Here is an 18770-nt window from a genome sequence, read left to right as displayed (position 1 = left end):
GGAGAGTGAGGAGGGGGGAGGAAGAGGGAAGCAAGGACAGCTTCATGTTAGCATGAGGTCCAGATCAGCCTCCAGCCTCGTTAAACACCATCGATCGCCACGGTGACATTTCACAGCACATGCCATCTATACTGTCACTGCCATCACTCACTCGTCCTCCTGCGCAACAGCGTGAGCACTAACACACACACACACACACACACACACTCTCTCTCTCTGTCGGACAGCCAGGTGATTGATAGTAACTGTGGTAGTGAAATTGTGAACAGCTCTATCTGTATGTGCGTGTGTGTGTATGTGTGTGTCTGAGGGGGGGGAGAAAGAAGTGCAAAAGAGTAAAGTTCGAGGTGAGTGTACAAGTGTGGAATGCACCATGTTGAACACGCTCCATATAAAATCTATGATGTGACACCACACACACACACACAGCACAAAATATTAAATTCCAAGAAAAGAATATTTCTGCATACTGGCGTCCCTAAACAGTCTTAGAATGGCCTAAATTGGGTATCACTGTAAAGCTGAGACTCTTGTGGATCCAATGAGTCCAATTGTATTCCTGTGTGATGATGTTAGTCCCCATAGTAGACATTTCACACAGTGACTTTTTTTTACTAAGATGTTATACATATGGTGGTGTCTTTATACTATGACAGTTTTCCTACAATATGATTTGAAAAAAATCGCAATATATCGCCGTGCTTACAGTATCGCAATATATTGAATTGTTACCCCTGCATCATGATACATTTCGTGTCACCAGATTCTTGCCAATACACAGCCCTAGTAAATAATAACCATCTATGGGTGTGCATGTGTGTGTGACAAGAATTTGTGCAAAACCTCACGCTCCTGTCTGGGAACGTAACACCTCTGTGTTTGATCAGCATGCAGGAAAAGACCGTCCACATAATTTTTTTGCAGTGGTATGAGTGTGTACTCCACGTGTGCGAATGGACATCCTATTTCTACGACGGTGACATCTCTGAGTGGCAAGTAAAAAAAAAACATGACCACGAAGCCGAGAGCTCTGCTTGGAGCTTGATACACACACACACACACACACACACAAACACACACACACAGTGAGCTGTCAGTCTCCCGGCCAATCGATCAGTGCCGACAGATAGCAGATACCCCCAGAGTCTTAATTAGAGGTCCCATTAGAACATACACACACACACAAATACATATGCACACGCACACACACATTCAAAGTTTATCCTAACCCGTTCAGAAATATAAAATGAGCCCTTTAAGACTGATGATAGCAAAATGTGTACATGTGAAGAAAAACACACAGTAGGTTGTGATCTGAAAAGCCGTTTATCACAGAAGATATTTGGACATGTCACAGTATTAAAAGCACAGGTGTAAGTAATGAAATGAATTCAATTTAGCTGCTTCAGTTTCAGGGTCCTGATGTTGTTCACGAATGTTATTAACACCTGTGCCTTTCCTGCTATGACAAGTCAAGATGTCTGCTGTCAATATATCCACTGAGCCATCAGGATGTGCTGATCACAGCTGCTTTAAAAACAGTAAGATGCAGGAGGTAAGAAGTGAACGGAGCTCCCTGCTGGCTTCCTCTCCTGCTGACAAACTTCCTGGATTAGACTGAAACGACTGGCACCTGAGTCCTCCTGAGCCTAACACACACACACACACACATATATATAGGCAGACACATGAACCCAAACATTTTTGATGATATTTCTATTTAGACTTTCACTGTCAGCTTTGTTCTTCCCCCTCAGTCTGCAATTTCTGGTAGTCCCCTGGAAGTGGACAGACAGACACACACACACACACATATATATATATATTTATATATATATATATATACACACACAACATGTGTACAGCACCACGGGAAATCCCCTGTCGCTGGGGACTGTGTGTTTTACTGGGGCCCCTCGCATGGAGCATCCGCTGAGGGAAGATGTGTGGGGGGTTGGCCTAAATGTCAAAGGTAAAAGGTGTCGAAGAAGAGGAGTGGAAACATGCAATAGACCCACTCACACTGGCTGATCTCAGAGGAGAGGAGGGGGAACCCCAATTATCGCCCTCTGTCTCTGTCTCCCAAACACAACACAGACAGAAACAATCTCACTTAATGTTTCTTTCCGCAGGATTGACGCTATTTATACATGCAGCCAACTGTGAAATGCTAAATGGAAATGACAAAAAAAACAAAAAAAAACATTTGCAAATATGTCAAATTAAATCAAATCACTCATCTCTTTGCTGTAACATTAATCCGGTAATTACAACTTTTAATAATCATGTGTCATTCAGTGTTGTTGGGACTGGGGATGTGATCTGAATAGGATTATTTGATATATTGCCACTGCTTGAAATATTCACATTATTTTGATAGTCTAGCCGTTATGAGTAATGGTGTCACATTTTGAAAGGTCACACATTTTAATTTATGTTGCCACACATAGTGATAGACTCCACGGCCATTTAAATAACTACCTTTTACCCCACACCTGTGCTGTAGCCAGGATTTTGGAAATTTTGAGGTTGTGAAGTCTGAAGAGCCCCAGCAAAACCCCACCACCTAAGAAATAAAAATACAAATAATAAAAAAAAAAAATTCTTGTATTATTTAATAATTTAACTGTTGAATTTAATTTTTTGTAACTTTTATCGCCCTTTCTTTATGATCACAATTTTGTAATTTTGTAATTATGATGGAGGACAACAAAACCCTGCACTAAATAGATGAATACATTGGAATAAATTTCAAATTTATTTCTCTATTTAGTGCATCTTAATTAGACTTGAATACTGTCTCGCATACCATTTTTTGGGCTTCGACGTTTCGGTGAGAAATATTCGAAGGTATTCGAAGCTTTGCGGAGCAGCACGGTGCGGCAGGATGACATGTTCTTCTGAGACAGTGCTGCTGCACTATTGTACACACACGCACCTCTACACACAACAAACAGCGATATCCGTCTGAGAATAATAATAATTAATGTTGAATATGAAAAATGAATAATGTGGGATTATTCCTTATTTCAGTTTTTTGGGGGGATTTATACATTATTATTACATACTTAAATATAAAAAATATATATATTTAAAAGCGAAGCATTCGAATAGTAATTTGCAGGTCAAATACCATGGCAATGATTGAAGCTTTGAAGCATTCGGGTCAGCCCTAGTCTTAATTATTTATTAGGTGTAAAAAAAAAATCACAATAAACCTTTAAAAAAAAATGCCATGTGTTCAATTGTAAAATGTAAACTCCTCATGTGATTACAAATTACCCAAAAATGTAGCCTTAACCCATAGTAGGCCTATTTAGATATCATATTTAATGGATTGGAATAAATTCACTTCTGATAGCTGTGATAGCAGAAACTGGTGGCCACGAGTGTAATATATATTCTTGCCTTCTTCATCACCAGCATATGTTAGCAACTTCTTTAAATCTAATTCTCAAATTCATTCACATAATACTAGACAGGTTAATCATCTTCACCTGCCTTTTTACAAAACAAAACATGGCCAGTACTCCCTCAGATATCGTGGTGTACAAATATGGAACCCCAAAATACATGTTATCAAGAGCTCGTTATCCTTAGAGCATTTTAAAAGGAAATTATCATCACATTTAACTCATGATGTCTAATTATCTTTTGAAATGTTTAGATATATTTTCTTTTCTTCTGTGCTGTTTTTTCTATGTATTTCATTGTTTTTATTAGATTGTTTTCCTCTGTTTGGTTAGGTTTTTTCTGCACATTTTGTGTGCTTCTTGTTGTTGTTTAACTTTTGTTGTATTTTTAAGATGATGTTAGTTTAGATCTTTCTTCCTTTTTTATTATTGTTTTTTTTCTCCTGGGGTTGGGGGGAGGTCCTTTGTATAAGCCTGTGGCTTCTTGACCTCTCCTGACACATTTCTTGTTTTTTTCATTGACTGGATTTTGTGCAGTTTTATATATGTGCAAATAAATAAAAAAAATAAAAAAATAAAAAAATAAATGTACATCCTTCAGTTTCACTTGTAAATAATGATTTTTTTTACTAATTATTCTTTATTTTGTATGCTTAGTCTTCCTGGTGCAAAACAACACCATCAAATAGAATCAACAGGAGAAATAAACACTTGAAGGTTATTTTATAAATGTCACAATCAGACTTAGTGTCGCAGTCAGTCACATTGAGGAGGAACGCACTGTGCTGTGGGTGCTGGTGTGAGGTCGGAAACTATTAGCGGACGCACTGGAAATACAGTTGTTTACAAACAACAAAGTGTCAGAACAAGAAACGAAAGTGTTGACGTAAACTATTAAATGTGGCGAATCGTTAATTTCCTCAACAGCATGGAGCCTCATATCAGTCTTCATCGACTATAAACCACATCCTGGAGTGATATTATCGGCGGTAAGTGTCTCAAATGTCCTTTAAGTTTCCTTTATCTGGCTGATGGGTGGGAGTAGACTGGTGTCTCAAGGCTTTCTGGTAAATCAGTGAGTTAGATCAAATCTAATAAGAGCTGTCAGCTTCAGGAGCTAACAGCTGATGACATGCTAGATCATTGAGCTACTTGGCTAACCAGCCAGATGTTGTCAAACTGTATGTGTGTAGTTGCCATTCAGCTATAAGCAGATGTGACTCTGACATGTGGTGGCAGTTTCTGTTCAAACAAGACACAAACCAAGGTAACAACTTGTCTTTCAGTGAATTTAATAAAAAAGGCATACATTAATAACTAAAACATCTGCAGATGGACTCACGAGCACAGCCACCTGTTGTGGACTGTGGCAAGTGAGCCCCGAATACAAAGAGTAGTCAGTATTTATACATTTAAAGCATAACATGAAGATAAATGCAAAGAAGAAAAGAAGAGAAGGATAGAAAGTGTATCAATGCGTCAGCACACAGCAGACAACAGAGCATCACAAGACATAACAAGTATTTCAGCAATCTGTTGTTTGCAGTTACAGAGAACTAAAATGTCAGGTCACTGTCCTATGGTGACAAAGATGAACATGTGAGGCCCTGAGATTATCTAAAGGTACAGTGTTAAACTGCAGATATGAAAATTGCCATTACAGACAACATAAATGATATAATGAGGTTAACAAAAACCCTCAGAATGGCTTAAAAGCTTAGTAGATATTGGTATCAGGTTCTAATAGCATTTAAAATAACCCTCACTGACCATACAGTATTATAAATCACTATTATGAATATCATTTATTATTATTGTGTCATGCATAAATAATATGCCTTACAAGACACCATTATTTAGAAAATAAAGAAAAGACAGAAACCAGAGTAGCAGCATAAATTACAAATAATACTAAATAAATAAACCAGTTTTTTTCCCAGCTTGAGAAACAAAAGTAGCCAATTTATAAGCATTAAAGGGACTGTTTGTAAGAATCAGAAATGCTTGTTAACAGCGACACCTGTAGCCGTTAAGTCAACGACAGTCAGTGTCGGGCTTGTGCCCGCTCTGAATAGACGTGAACGAGCATCGCTCAAAACAGAGAGGCGACACACGTCAGCTAAAACCACAATATCACTCTATATTTCACCTGCTTGGCAGTAATGTTAGCTGACCAGACGAAGGTCTCTCCATGAATCACTGCTGATCGATAGTGTTGGCTTTTCCTGCCTCAGCCTCCCGACCGCGGCCGGAGGGAACAGGGGAGACACCGGAGTTTTGGTTGGAGACGATAACGTTTCTCTCTGCGGAGCCCCGTCACTTCACAAGACACGGGAAACCTCTGTTGGTCTGGAGGAGCTGTAGCATTTATTTCTGCACAAACATCCACTGTACATTCACTAGATATTCTCAGAGCTAAAGTAACTCTTCTGCAGTGTGAAGTTTGCGCGCATGCACGCGTGGTGGAGCGAAATAGCGAGAACGAGCGTGGTGTGTGGCAGGCAGAAAAGCAGCACATTTGAGGAGCTAGAAACAGAGAATGAGAGGATGCATTTGTGCTTGATAAATAACTTAAACGTTCGATAGATTATCCAAATAAATTACCCAAATGCATGGATGTTATACTGTCAGCGTATCATGTGAGTAATACTTCAGTTACTCTTTTCACTGAAAGGATGTTGGCAAGAAAAAAAAAATGTATTAGTCTTATTGAGATGCCAATTTTAGATGTGTGGGCAGACTCGCATGTGTCACAGAGTTTATTCGTTTGATTAATGTATTAATATTAAAATCATACTCTGCTGGTATTTACAGTGTCTGTGGGGGCAGTGAGATAAAGCTGAGCAGGTGTCTAAGTTGCAAAGAGGTGTTGGCTGTGGGCAGTCAGCAGGACACATGGCAGAGGAAGGCAACAAGCTGACACTGAGGCGCCTGGAGGCACCCATCCACAAGTTCATTAAAGTGGCTCTACCCACGGACCTGGAGAGGCTGCAGAAACACCACAATAACATACTGAAGGTGACAGCTGAAATCTGGCTGGACACATGATCGCACCCTCACGTCCACACTCGTAGTCCACAGATGGTTAACAGATACGTTTTTTCTTTAATTTTCGCAGTACCAACAAAGCCAGCAATGGGACCGGCTTCATCTGGAGCACATCAATGCCAGCAGAACTGTTCAGGTATAAGATAACACTCTGTATACTTCAAAAAAGCATAAGTGTGTGTGCGTGTGTGTGCGTGTGTGCATGTGTGTGTGTGACAGAGAGTGATACTGGTACCTGGCCTGCCAGTAATTGATATTCTCTTGTAAATTTGTGAAACCGAAGATGTGAGCCACAATATCATGTGACAAAATGACAAAATCCAGTTTCTTCATAACGCTACACTTCCCATTTCTGCTACTTTAACAGGGGGGGTGGGGGGGATATGTGATGCTACTGTTAAATTAAAGAACATCTGTAGGCTACAAAATAGATTGCATTAAATGTCAACTTTATACACAAGTGGGAACAACATCATCAACAAGACCACTTATGTCCAAACCAACAGATGGGCCCTCTGCAGGCTTTGCATACAACTTTATTATCAAAATATACAACTGCCTTCCTCAAGTGTAGCCTCACAAGACTGGACCAGAAGAGAGACAAAACTCAGACAATTAAACACAAATTATCGACAACAAAATAAAACCAACTAATGGCGCCTGAATTAAACATTATGAACTCCACAGCTGCTATTGCAGCAAAACGGAGACTGCACAGATTTTACCATATTTATATGTTTTTTTTCACACCGTGTAGCGCACACGCAACTACGATGCTAGGCAACGAAGTGTGTTGTTGTTACGTTATTTACCCAAAGAGTAAGATAAGATAATATAAGATATTCCTTTATTAGTCCCGCAGTGAGGACATTTGCAGTGTACAGCAGCAAAGGGGAAAAAACAAGATGCATCAGCTAACACAGTAAAAAAAAAAGAGCTAAATAAAGTGTAACAAAATATGAACCATTTAAATAGAAGGAAGTATAAAAATAGGAGCAGTATATACAGTGAGAATGAATGAATGAATGAAATGAACTCCCACCTGAAAATATCAGGTTATTGTCATAGAGGTCTCCATTTGGACTGAAAACGCTTTATTGTATTTATTAGATTTTATTGTTCAACATAGATCATTTTCGGTAGAATATGACAATTAAATAGAAATTATGTTGGTCCTCTTTCAGTCCAAAATGGCGGAAGCTTCGCTCTACTGTCGGGCGCCGATGTTGCTAAGTAACAAACAATTGACTTTCACTCTCGTGGCAATATATACGATCTTTGACTCACCTGTTTGTAAGTCTGTAGCATCGTGAGGTCCTCCACAGTCTGCTCCTCTTCTCGTTCATTCTCTAAGAATAAATGTAAACAGTCCACTGGACCTCTCCGACCCAGTATAACCAGCTGTGGTCCCGCTACAAGTTCCTCAGTGGACGCAGAAAGTCACCGCTGGAGTATCCGATCCACTACGAGCATGTTATCCAGACACAGCGAGGCTAACTACTGTAGCATACGGGTCACTAACACCATGGGTGTGCCACTTAGCGTGCTTTCCAGATGTTTCATTAAACGAGTCATTAATTAAGAGAGATGCTGATGTACAGTAATGTTAATTATAACCACACACCTCACATCGGACCGGACCGTGAACGCAAACATTTATGACGTCACCTCTCTGACGTGGAGCTGGCGCCCTCCTGCGGCCGCAGACACACCTGCAGCTTCTTCTCTGCTCACAGTTTATCAGGACTTTTAGATGTGACTTTTGTGTTGACTCTGTAAAGGATGCGACTTTGAAATGTGACAAAGAAAGTATTATACTTGTGATAAATAGAAGGCTACTTAAAGGGACTGTTTGTAAGAATCAGAAATTGGTTGTAAGAGCGACAGCTGTGGCTGTTAAGTCAACGAAAGTCAGTGTTCTGTTGCTTGCGCTCGCCCGTGTGCACGCGCTACGTGAATGTGAGCGAGCGTCCGTCAAAACAGTTAGGCGATAGGCAGTAATGTTAGCTGACCAGACGGAGGTCTCTCCATGAATCGATGCTGATCCTAGTGTTGGCTTTTCCTGCTTCAGCCTCCCCACCGCGGTTGGAGGAAACAGTGGAGACACCAGAGCTGTGGTCGTTTCTCGCTGCGGAGCCTCGTCACTCCACAAGACACGGGAAACCTCTGTTGGTCTGGAGGAGCTGCAGCAGTTATTTCTGCACAAACGTCCACTGTACATTCACTAGACATCTCAGAGCTAAACTAACTCTTCTGCAGTGTGAAGTTTGCGCGCATGCACGTGAGGTGGAGCGAAATAGCGAGAACGAGCGCGGTGTGTGAGTGAAGGCAAGCAGGCAGAGGAGCAGAGGATCAGAGTGCAGCAGAGACTCCGGCCCTGGAGACCAACGCTACGGTCTCAACCGCGTCCTCCGACCGCAGCCAACACTGTTTTGCAAGACGGGCTTCACTAGATATAACTTTGCGGTTTTGGGGCTTCCGTGTTGTTTGTGTTGGAGTCTGAGTCTGAAGAGCGTAGCCACACGCAAGCGCGCATGGGACACCGACCCGCAATGATTTATACGTGTAAGAAGTTACAAACAGTCCCTTTAAGTAGAAGTAAAATCACAGATTTTTAAAAATACCCCGAAAATAGACAAAAAACACCTATGTTACAGTCACGATAGTAAATGTAATTCGTTACTTCAACCCCTGCATGTGAATGTGAGTATTACATGGATGATGATGTGACTCACTGCCTCTGGAAATTCCTGAACCAGCATGACCCTGCATCTAGTAGCCTATATATTTTTGTCTCAGATTGTCTTGACACTTCTAGGAGCTCAGTTCTGGAGAAACTTGACGTTTCCTCATTTGCAGCGATCGAGTTTTTGTAGTTTGGAAATCAAAAGTGAAAACCAGTGGCAGGACAGCACGTGGTGATGAGTGAAGGAGAGAACTGTCCTCTTGTTTAACAGCCTACTTGAACTTGACTGAACCCTAAACACACCACAACAAACAAAGTGAATATTGTGTTGTTTCTGATCAACAGAAAGCTGACAAAAACATTCTGTGTTTACTCAACACATGGTCCAACTTACTATATGACCCTTTGTTATTAAGGGAACAAACTTCCTTTCCGTAGTCACATGATAACAACTAAAACCATCTCCATGACAACTGAGCCACTCCATCTGTTTAGGAGGGCAAAGAGATGTGGTTGAAAGCAATATAACAAATCTGTCAAATCCTGTTAATGTAGAAATTGCTTTCCCACAAAAATGAATACAAACATATGAAACATAAAAAGACTGAATCAGTTATTTATAAATAAAGGAACTCTATGTATAGAAATTCACTCTTAAAAATCAGGGCAAGAAAAGAGCTGTTGCGAAAACCTCAAATGGACCATCTCTCGTGTGTGTGTGTGTGTGTGTGTGTGTGTGTGTGTGTGTGTGTGTGTGTGTAAGTACTTGCGGTCTTGTTCACATGGTGGGTGTGAAATGTCTCAGAGGATGGTGTTGCCTGGAAGCCACCATGTCTCTGAAGGTGAAATAACTCCAAACAGGCACAAGCCTATCCTCTCACCATTACCCTGCAGACCCCAGGGACACACACAGAGTGCTTTACCGTGTCTGCATGGTGTTAATCCAGAGTTGGAGTTTGTCTGCTCTGTTTTAGATGTGTGTGTGTGCTTATATTCCATAGCCCAGAAAGATAGATAGGTATGTTGGCAGGCAGATAGATGGATAGTAGATGGATTAATTTGTCCTTCTGAGCATGTTTTTTCAGTCTTTTTTTTTTAATCTGTCCTTTGTCCGTCCTCCCAGAAAGACAGACAGACTGCAGTCTCTCCTCCTACTTGATGATTGACATTATTCCCCCCCCCACCTCTACCACAGCAGCCAATATCTGCTATTGAGTATGTGTTTGGTCAGTCTGTCTGTGTGCTTGAGCTTTGCACGCTCACGGTTAATTTGCGGTCTGACAGGTGCCCGCCCCGACTGTCTCGGTGTTAATTAGTGTGTTTTTCAGTTTTATGCACACGAGGACGAGCGTATGCATGTATGTTTATTCATGTTGTGTAATTAGCAGAATGTGTTATCGGCAGTGCGTTGACCCCCTGAGCCCGGGTGGGTCTGCGGCCTGGAGGGAGGATGGCTGCGATGTAATCCTCCTGTCACCCTCAGGGCACGGTGGGATGACAGGGCTTGTGGTCCCCAGCCTCATATCTGAACCTTATTAAGCCTAACACCCCAACGCACACACATTTCCCATCACTAGAACAGTGTGTTGGGATGCTGAACCTGTCAGCATGAGCACTTCTTTCCAACTGGGGCAACATGAACAAGAAGTATAATTTTTATCTGAGGATTTAAAAGAAGCTACTGTATGTGTAGCGTTGTTTATTAGATTCATAGTTTAGGATCATTTTGATTTGATTTCCTTCTGTATAAATTGTTAACTTGTCTTTAGAGAGAATTGGTTGCAGAAATGAACATTTATTGGAATGTCTTGTTATGTTGTGTGTCTGTCCCCCTCTCTGAAATTACACTCCATCTTACTGAGAAACCTGCCTCTTCTGTTTGTCCCTGCAGCAGTTGAGAGCCAACATGAGAGAGATGGAGAAGCTGTGCACGCGGGTCCGTGCCGAAGACGCAGAGGCTCTGGACGCACTCGTCAAGCCAGTCAGAGACAGGGCGTCAGCCGCCGCACGAGACTTCCTGCTTTTGCACTCTAACCCCGTGCCTCAGCCTGCGCCAGCAACACCACCTGCCACTCAGCCATCCAGCTGTGTGTCCAGCGGTTACCACGCTGCTGCTGATGACGATGATGTGTACGAGGAGCAAGTCGTGTCTGGGAGGCAAATTCAGCTTCACCTTCCAGAAATCCCTGCTGATCAGAGTGCGGCTGAGTCCTGGGACAACCTGGAAGAGGTATGAGGGCTGGACCCTAACATACAGTCTGGATATCATACTCTATTTTATACTTATCTCAAATTCAAAGTCATTGATATTTCAGAGTAAATCTTGTCTTGTTGCTCATTTATTTACTGTTGTTTTAGACCCTTCTTTTTGATATGTGAGTTCAAGGTGTACAAACTATTCTTGGTATGCAACACACGGTTTTAGTCAAAGTAAGCTTTACTTCCTCCTGTGACATAATAAATTAAAAAAAAGGACCAGATACTGATACAGTATATGGCAATATTACTGTTTTTCAAGATTCAACTATTACCTGCCAATGCCAATTTTTCACCTCTTACAAATAGGAAATGCAAATACCTAGAATGAGGGGCTTCTTAAATAACAGCCGAAGAGTTATGAAAGTTATCTGCAGAGGGAGTTTAGCAAAACAATAGGCCTTTTTCACAGCAGACATTTTGACTTGTCATAGAAGGAAGAGCACCGTCGTGTTACTAATAACATCAACAATGGCTCTGTTCTATTCAAGTGTCCCAGTAAGCCTTGACAGTGTGACAGTGAGCCAGCATTCACAACACCAGGACCCTGAAACCAAAGCAGCTAAATGGAATTCAGCCATCATTCATTTCATTATTTAAACCTGTGCTCTTCCTGCTGTGACAAGTCAAAACGTTTTCCACTGAATTAAAACCTAAAGCACTAAACGCAAAGTACAAGAAAGTAGTTTCCATCCTTGGGTTGCTATGGTTACGTGCATTATTCGTCACTATTAATAGATCATCTAGGTCAAGGTCATGACCCTCTTACCTGTTCTTACAGACGCCCTTATTACTTAGTATTAATATTACTTATTACAGTTACTGTAGCCATAGATTTGTGTGATAAGCATCCAAATGAAATAAACACGGCCATTATTCTCTCTCAGGAGCTGAAGGAATTGAGCGGTGTGGTGATGGAGTTCTCTCTGCTCGTCCACGTGAGTACAAACTCTCAACTCTGTGTGTACTTCCTGGCTGCTACATTCACCCCATTTCTCTATCTACATGTGTGCACAGCTACCCCTGTGAACGAAAACAATGTGACAGAGGCAGTTCGCCTATAGCGTTTCCAGGAAGTGGTGCATATTTGACCGTGTGTTGCCTGGTAAGGCTCCTCTGAGAGGCTCAGGACGACTGCTGGGGCCCCAGAGGCCCTTCGCCGAGTCAGGGGGGAGAGATTGAGGAGGAGACGAGGGCGAGAGGGAGGATTTGGGCTGCTTGTCCACAGGGGGGAGAGAGGTGGGGAACAATAGATACATCGGAGCAGGTGGAGAACAGACGGCTCAGATTATCACTCTATCCTCAGGGATGGAGAGAGGGAAGCAGGGAGGGAAGGAGAGATTAACAGTGAAAGAGAAAGAGAGAGAGTGAAGATGTAGTCCGGGTAGAAACACAGACAGAGGCATTGGGGGGGCAGAAAGAGCATAGACATGTTGTTGTGATGTCTCAAGGGTGAGAGACGCCGTTAGGGGAGTAATATTCCAGCTCTCAGCCTCAGTGGAAATACTGAGTGTGAGTGTGTGGTTGTGTCTGTACGTGCGTCACGCTAGTGGCTGTTTCGGTGTCTGTGTCCTCAGTCATAAGCCTATAATGTGATCGTACTGCATAAAACTGTTAATATTTAAATGATTAAATGATTTATCAAGTATTTCTTATATTATTTATTTAATCTAATTTAGTTTAGTTTAATTTAATCTAATGTGTCTAATGTCTTACAGTTGTATTCAGTTTGATTAGAGGCTTGTAAAAAGTTAAAGTTTACAATGTATTTGATTTCATATGAGATCGCCATAGCTTCAAAACAGAGGGTATTATATTAAAATATAAACCAAATGAAGCAAAATATCTTTTTTTTTTTCTTTTTTTTTTTACTAAATGACTAAAACGGTGCATTGTTTAACAAAGCCGGACTAAATCCATTTTTCATACATGCACAAATCATTTAATGAAAAGACCATTTCAGCACTAGCTTCCACCATAGATAATTATGGAATTTGATGGTTTTAAATCTTCAGATATTTGCTTAGAAGGCCATGAGATCATGAAGTAAGATTAAATAAAATTAAAAAAAACATATGCCAAATATAACCAAAAATGTTAAATCCATTCTCACCACACACTCTCCACTTAATGGAGCTTTCAAGTAAATCACGTCATTTTGCTCAGCAGATGAAGTTTGCCCAGTTGGAATTGTAAGTGTTAAAATGTCTCTTTTTTTGAGCCAGTGAAACTGTTTTGCCAACGAGTGTTTTCAAAGTCAAGATTACACTTTCATTTTAACAAACATGTTTTCTAAATTTCCACCAAAACTCATAAACATACTCAAAATGTGTGACCACATTATGGCAAAATACTCAGGCTTACCGTTCGTTTAGAGCTGGGACGATTAGTCGAGAAAATGAATCAGCAACTGTTGTGATTGTCATTGTTCTTTCTATTTTGATTTATTATTGTTATTTATTATCATGTTTGGGCGTTTTATGCCTTTCTTAGATAATAACAGGACACGAGCGAGGGAGAGATGCACTAAAGATCTCTGACCAAACTCGAACTGGGGACGTTGCTCACTCTCAAGCCACGAGGACTCCCCGCTTCAGTCATTTTTAGTCTCAAATGTGAAGATTTTCTGCTTTTTTTCTGCTTCATATAACTGTGAACTGGATGTCTTTGGGTTTGGGAAATTATAGTGGGAATTTTTTACAATTTTTTCTGACATTTTATCAAGAAATAATCAGCAGATGAATTGATAATGAAAAGAATCTTTTGTTGCAGCTCTTTTATAAAACTGCTGTTTTAAACAACAGCGCAGAAAATGAGTGAGACGAAGAAGCTCCAAGAAGATGGAATGATTTAGGGCTGAAACTAACGATTATTTTCCTTGTCGATTCATCTGTTGATTATTTTCTTGATTAATCGATTAGTTGTTTGATCTAAAAAATGTCAGAAAATGTTGAAAAATGTCGATCCCAAAGCCCAAGACGACGTCCTCAAATGTCTTATATTGTCCAGTTAACTGTCATAGACTCCTCTATGATAGAAATCTCCATTGAGTGGACCTTGTGGTGAGAATGGATTTAACATTTTGGTTTTTTTCTCATCATAAATTTTATTAAATATAATCTTATCTCATGATCTCATGGACTTCTAAGCAAATATGTGAAGTTTAAAAACCGTCAAATTCCATAATTATCTATGGTGGAAGCTAGTGCTAATATGGTATTTTCATTAAATGATTTGTGCATGTATGAAAAATGGATGTAGTCCAGTTTTGGAAAACAATATACCGTTTTAGTTATTTAGTAGGGAAAAATAAAAAAATATATATATTTTGCTTCATTAAAGAAACCAGAAAATATTCACATTTAAGAAGCTGGACTAGGACGCTAACTTTTTTTTCTTAAAAATTATTCAAACCGATGAATCGCTTGTCAAAATAGTTGATTAATTTGATGGTTGACAACTAATCAATTAATCATTGCAGCTCTAATGCGATCTGTGAATCTGATTGGTCAGAATCAGTCAGAACGGGTTTAAAATCTTTGCAACCATCACAAAATAACAGGAAGCTTGTAAAAAATGGACAGAGCTAAATCTGTAAAATAACTTTGAGCTCAGAGCGAGGAGGTGAGAGAGGGAGAAGGAGCGGAGGAAGAAGAGGAGGAGGAGAAAAGTGCTCTGGTTGTTGTTGTTTGGTCACTGTGTCCATCCAGCCCTCACATGGAGAGAGACAGCTGCCACTCTGAATATTTCATGAGATCCACACAATGCCACACACACACACACACACACACACACACACTGTGACCCCACCCTCAGTGAAATCTCCTTTGAATACACCTACAACCTCCACACACACACACACACACACACACACACACACACCTTTCCCCTGTTAACTTGTGCCGTGGTGCAGAATTTGGACAGATAAAAGAAAACTTAATACACAACAGGTGGCTGCTCTTTCACATGTGTGTGTGTGTGTGTGTGTATATGTAGGTGTGTGTGTTAATATGTGTTTGTGTGTGTGTGTGCGTCTAACCCCTGTGCATCAGTCCCAGCAGGAGAAGATTGACAGCATAGAGGACAACGTCAACACAGCCGCTGCCAACGTGGAGGAGGGGACCAGGAGCCTGGGGAAGGTGTGTATGTATGTGTGTGTGTGTCCTGATGATCTGATGCATGTGTGTGTGTTTGTGTGTGTGTGTGTAGTGTTTGGGAGATGGGGAGATCGATGGCACTTTGCCTCCCAGCCATTCCACAGCGTTTGTCCCTATTGATCCGTTCGAATACGGAGGAAAGCTGCAATTAAGGAAATAGAGAGAGGAGAGGGATGGAGAGGAGGAAGAGTGATAGAGAGGTAGGATGAGAGGGGTGACAAGAGAGGGTCTATGTGTGTGTGTGTGTGTGTGTGTGTAGCATTAAGAAGAGGTTTGAATGACTGTTTAATAGTTTTTCAGGAGCAGCATTCGGCCTTCCAATATCACTTCAGTTCACTCTTACACACTGAGTGTAACTCAGAAGGACAACTCAGTGCCCCTTCACACATATTACGCACTTGAGATGTTGAACTTTTCGTCTGTAATACTCAGAATGAATCACCTGTTTTTGTTAATCTACAACACACACACACACCCTCACACAGATCTCTACCAAGGATTGTGACATTTTCTAACTTTACTTCCAGTATTTTGTTTGGGATTAAAGGAAAGAGATGCTCGTCTGCCAGATGAAGCGCTACATGTTGATCTGTGTTTTGCTCACACTTTTAATGGAGGTGTGAAGTAAATACGCTGTAATTACAGCCTCTCAGAGACAGCGATGACACCGAGACGGGATTCCTGTGTGCTGAGAAAAACCTGTAAATGATAACACTGGACAGTAAATGACCTGACATGAAAAACAGCTATTTCATAACTGTTTATACAGCCAAGGCTGTCTATTCATCTAAATTACAAAAAAAGTGTTTTCGTCATTTAGTCATGCAGATACTGATTTGTCCTGGTTACTGAGTTCATTTGTGGTGCTCAAAGCATTGAAAAATTACATTTAACCCATTCAACAGTGTTATTTGGTATAATCTGCACAAAGTAAGCAGTTCTCATACGGACTATTTCTTTGCCAGAGAGTAGTTCCAATGTGAACAAAACTGTTTCGTGGATTATTCGAGGTAACACATTGTCTCTGGAAAGACATACTATACTATTAAACTGATAATTATCAATTCTTAAAATATTTTTGGCGTATGTAGCTTATGTTGTAGAGAGGGTTTGGGAGTAACGGTTCAATCCCCAGTTTCTCCTGTCCACATGTCAGTGTCCCTGAGTTGGGGAAAAAAACTGACTTAGGATAAAATCATCTGTTAAATTCATGTAATTTAATTAAATTTTTCATTGTGGTTTAATGGTGCAAGCATCATTCCATTCACCTCCATTGTCTTGGGATGGCAGCAGGAATTTCAGATTGATATATCAATTAATCTAGGCGAATAAAACCAAAACTGCACAGCTAGGAAATCTGTTTTTTTAATGAAATGTAAGTGCAATGACCCTTTAACAATTTGAACTTTAGTCGTAAGATTTATAAAATAAATGCCACAAATAATAAATATTCTTTTGAAATAGCTATTTTTAAATTAAACTCACCCAACTGGCGGCACAAACAAAGGTTGCCCTCTCTGTCAGGTTGCTGGTAGATGTAGTGGGCTGCACATTAAGACGGGTAGGGGGGTTGTGAAGAGATAAAGCAGATGAGAAGGATGTCAGATGTTTTAACGTGTTTGAAAGCTTGTTATCTGTCATCAGGTCAAACAGCATTACACACACACACACACACATTTCCTCCGTTCTCTACTACCTGTGCCCAGAGTCCTTTTAACTCGGCTCAGATGAAATTAAAATTCCCTCAACTGCCACGGGGGTGGGGACAAGTAATGCTAGCTTTTGAACTAGATTAATTTAATGGTGAAGTGTTAATCAAGTGTGTGTCCCTGCCTGTGTGTGCGTGTGTGTGTGTATGTGTGTATGTGTGTGTGTGTGTGTCATTAATTGTCATCAGCAAAGAGCACCTTCCACTCTGATGATAACAGCCGTAATAACACACAGGCCACATCTCTCTGATTCCTCCTGAACGGAGATAATGAAAACTCTTTGATGCAGCTATGGTAGTGTTGATTTACATTTACACATGCTGGCTTGTTTGTGCTTCGACGTGTGATCATGAAAGGATAGACGACTCTATCGCAGACTGTCTTGAAGCCACAAAGTACTAATGCCTCCAAAGGTTCGTGTTATGTGGATGTTAAATTAAACTGGAATATATCTCTTCTTCCTGTCTCCCAAGGCGGTGGGCTACAAGTTGATGGTGCTGCCGGTTGCCGGGGCGCTACTGGGCGGCGTATTAGGAGGTCCGCTCGGCCTGTTAGCCGGGTTCAAAGTCGCCGGGGTGGCTGCTGCTCTGGGAGGCGGCGCCCTGGGTTTTGCGGGCGGCAACCTGGTCCAGAAACAGCGCAAAGCCCGAGTGGATCTACAGATGAAACAACTGACGGCACCGCCACCAGAGCCAGAGTCAAACAAGGACAAATGACCCAGCAGCTCTGGTTGGTCCTCTGACCTCAGGTGCTGACCCATCACTGAGGCTTCAGTGTTGATTGACCTATCAAGAAGCACAAACTCGACCTCCGGCGGTGTCACGTTGCCTTAAATTGCCTTCAAGATAAGACGTCATCAAGTTTTGCTGATACCACGCACTGTTATAACATGTAATGACAGCTTACTTTGATGTCAATTAGATGTTGGTGCAAATAATTTACCAGAGGACATTCTGACTTTATGCACACAATTATTATTTTTTTACACTACATATTTTATTGTGTGGTTGGGTCAGCATGTCTTTACTAAAAGAAATCTTTGGCATGGAATAAATCAGACCAATTTTACAGACCCAACCAATCAGTGAAATGCCATCACCAACAAGGGTACTGTTTGTTCCTCGCGCTCGCATCTTTTTTCCTATTAATTTTTACCAGAGTTTACCAGCGATCATGCCTCAATATTCCTTTATGCAGAAAATGATATGTGAACAGCTGCAGTACTTGGAGTACAATAAGATGCATGGAGAGAAAAAGTGGTGGTGTTACATTTAAATTAAAGAGGTTATGTTTCAATGTTTGTATAAATTATGCTGTATGTAAATACAGACTTGTTTTTGCAAAGTGTGAGAACAAAATTGCACAAAAAGCACCAAAGTGCCACTATCCAAGATCCTGCCATGTATTGATTATACTGCTGCTGGTTTTCTGCCAAATAAAATCTGTTCAACAGTAATGACATTCATTGGATAAATATCACAGAGTTCAGATACAAAGCATC

The 18770-nt window shown here is 40.8% G+C and overlaps 1 protein-coding gene across 1 annotated transcript; it reads left to right on the top strand.

Annotated features, from left to right (window-relative positions):
- The first annotated feature begins 4237 nt into the window (after window positions 1-4237).
- On the top strand, window positions 4238-18725 carry stx17 (syntaxin 17). The gene is made up of 7 exons (XM_074653758.1): window positions 4238-4402; window positions 6228-6431; window positions 6532-6597; window positions 11039-11377; window positions 12291-12341; window positions 15456-15542; window positions 17743-18725. Exons 2-7 carry the CDS (start codon window positions 6309-6311, stop codon window positions 17983-17985), a joined length of 909 nt encoding a protein of 302 aa, XP_074509859.1. The 5' UTR covers window positions 4238-4402; window positions 6228-6308; the 3' UTR covers window positions 17986-18725.
- The last annotated feature ends 45 nt before the right edge of the window (window positions 18726-18770 follow it).

Source organism: Sebastes fasciatus, chromosome 12 (assembly GCF_043250625.1).
Source record: "Sebastes fasciatus isolate fSebFas1 chromosome 12, fSebFas1.pri, whole genome shotgun sequence".
NCBI classification, from domain to species: Eukaryota; Metazoa; Chordata; class Actinopteri; order Perciformes; family Sebastidae; genus Sebastes; species Sebastes fasciatus.
This window is presented reverse-complemented; position numbering and strand designations above follow the sequence as displayed.

What these genes read in the sequence shown, in the direction of transcription:
- stx17 (XM_074653758.1), top strand. Translation starts at nt 6,309, where the DNA reads ATGGCAGAGGAAGGCAACAAGCTGACACTGAGGCGCCTGGAGGCACCC. An exon ending in CCTGGGACAACCTGGAAGAG is followed by an intron (nt 11,378 to 12,290) that starts GTATGAGGGCTG and finishes ATTCTCTCTCAG; the next exon opens with GAGCTGAAGGAATTGAGCGG. An exon ending in GGACCAGGAGCCTGGGGAAG is followed by an intron (nt 15,543 to 17,742) that starts GTGTGTATGTAT and finishes CTGTCTCCCAAG; the next exon opens with GCGGTGGGCTACAAGTTGAT.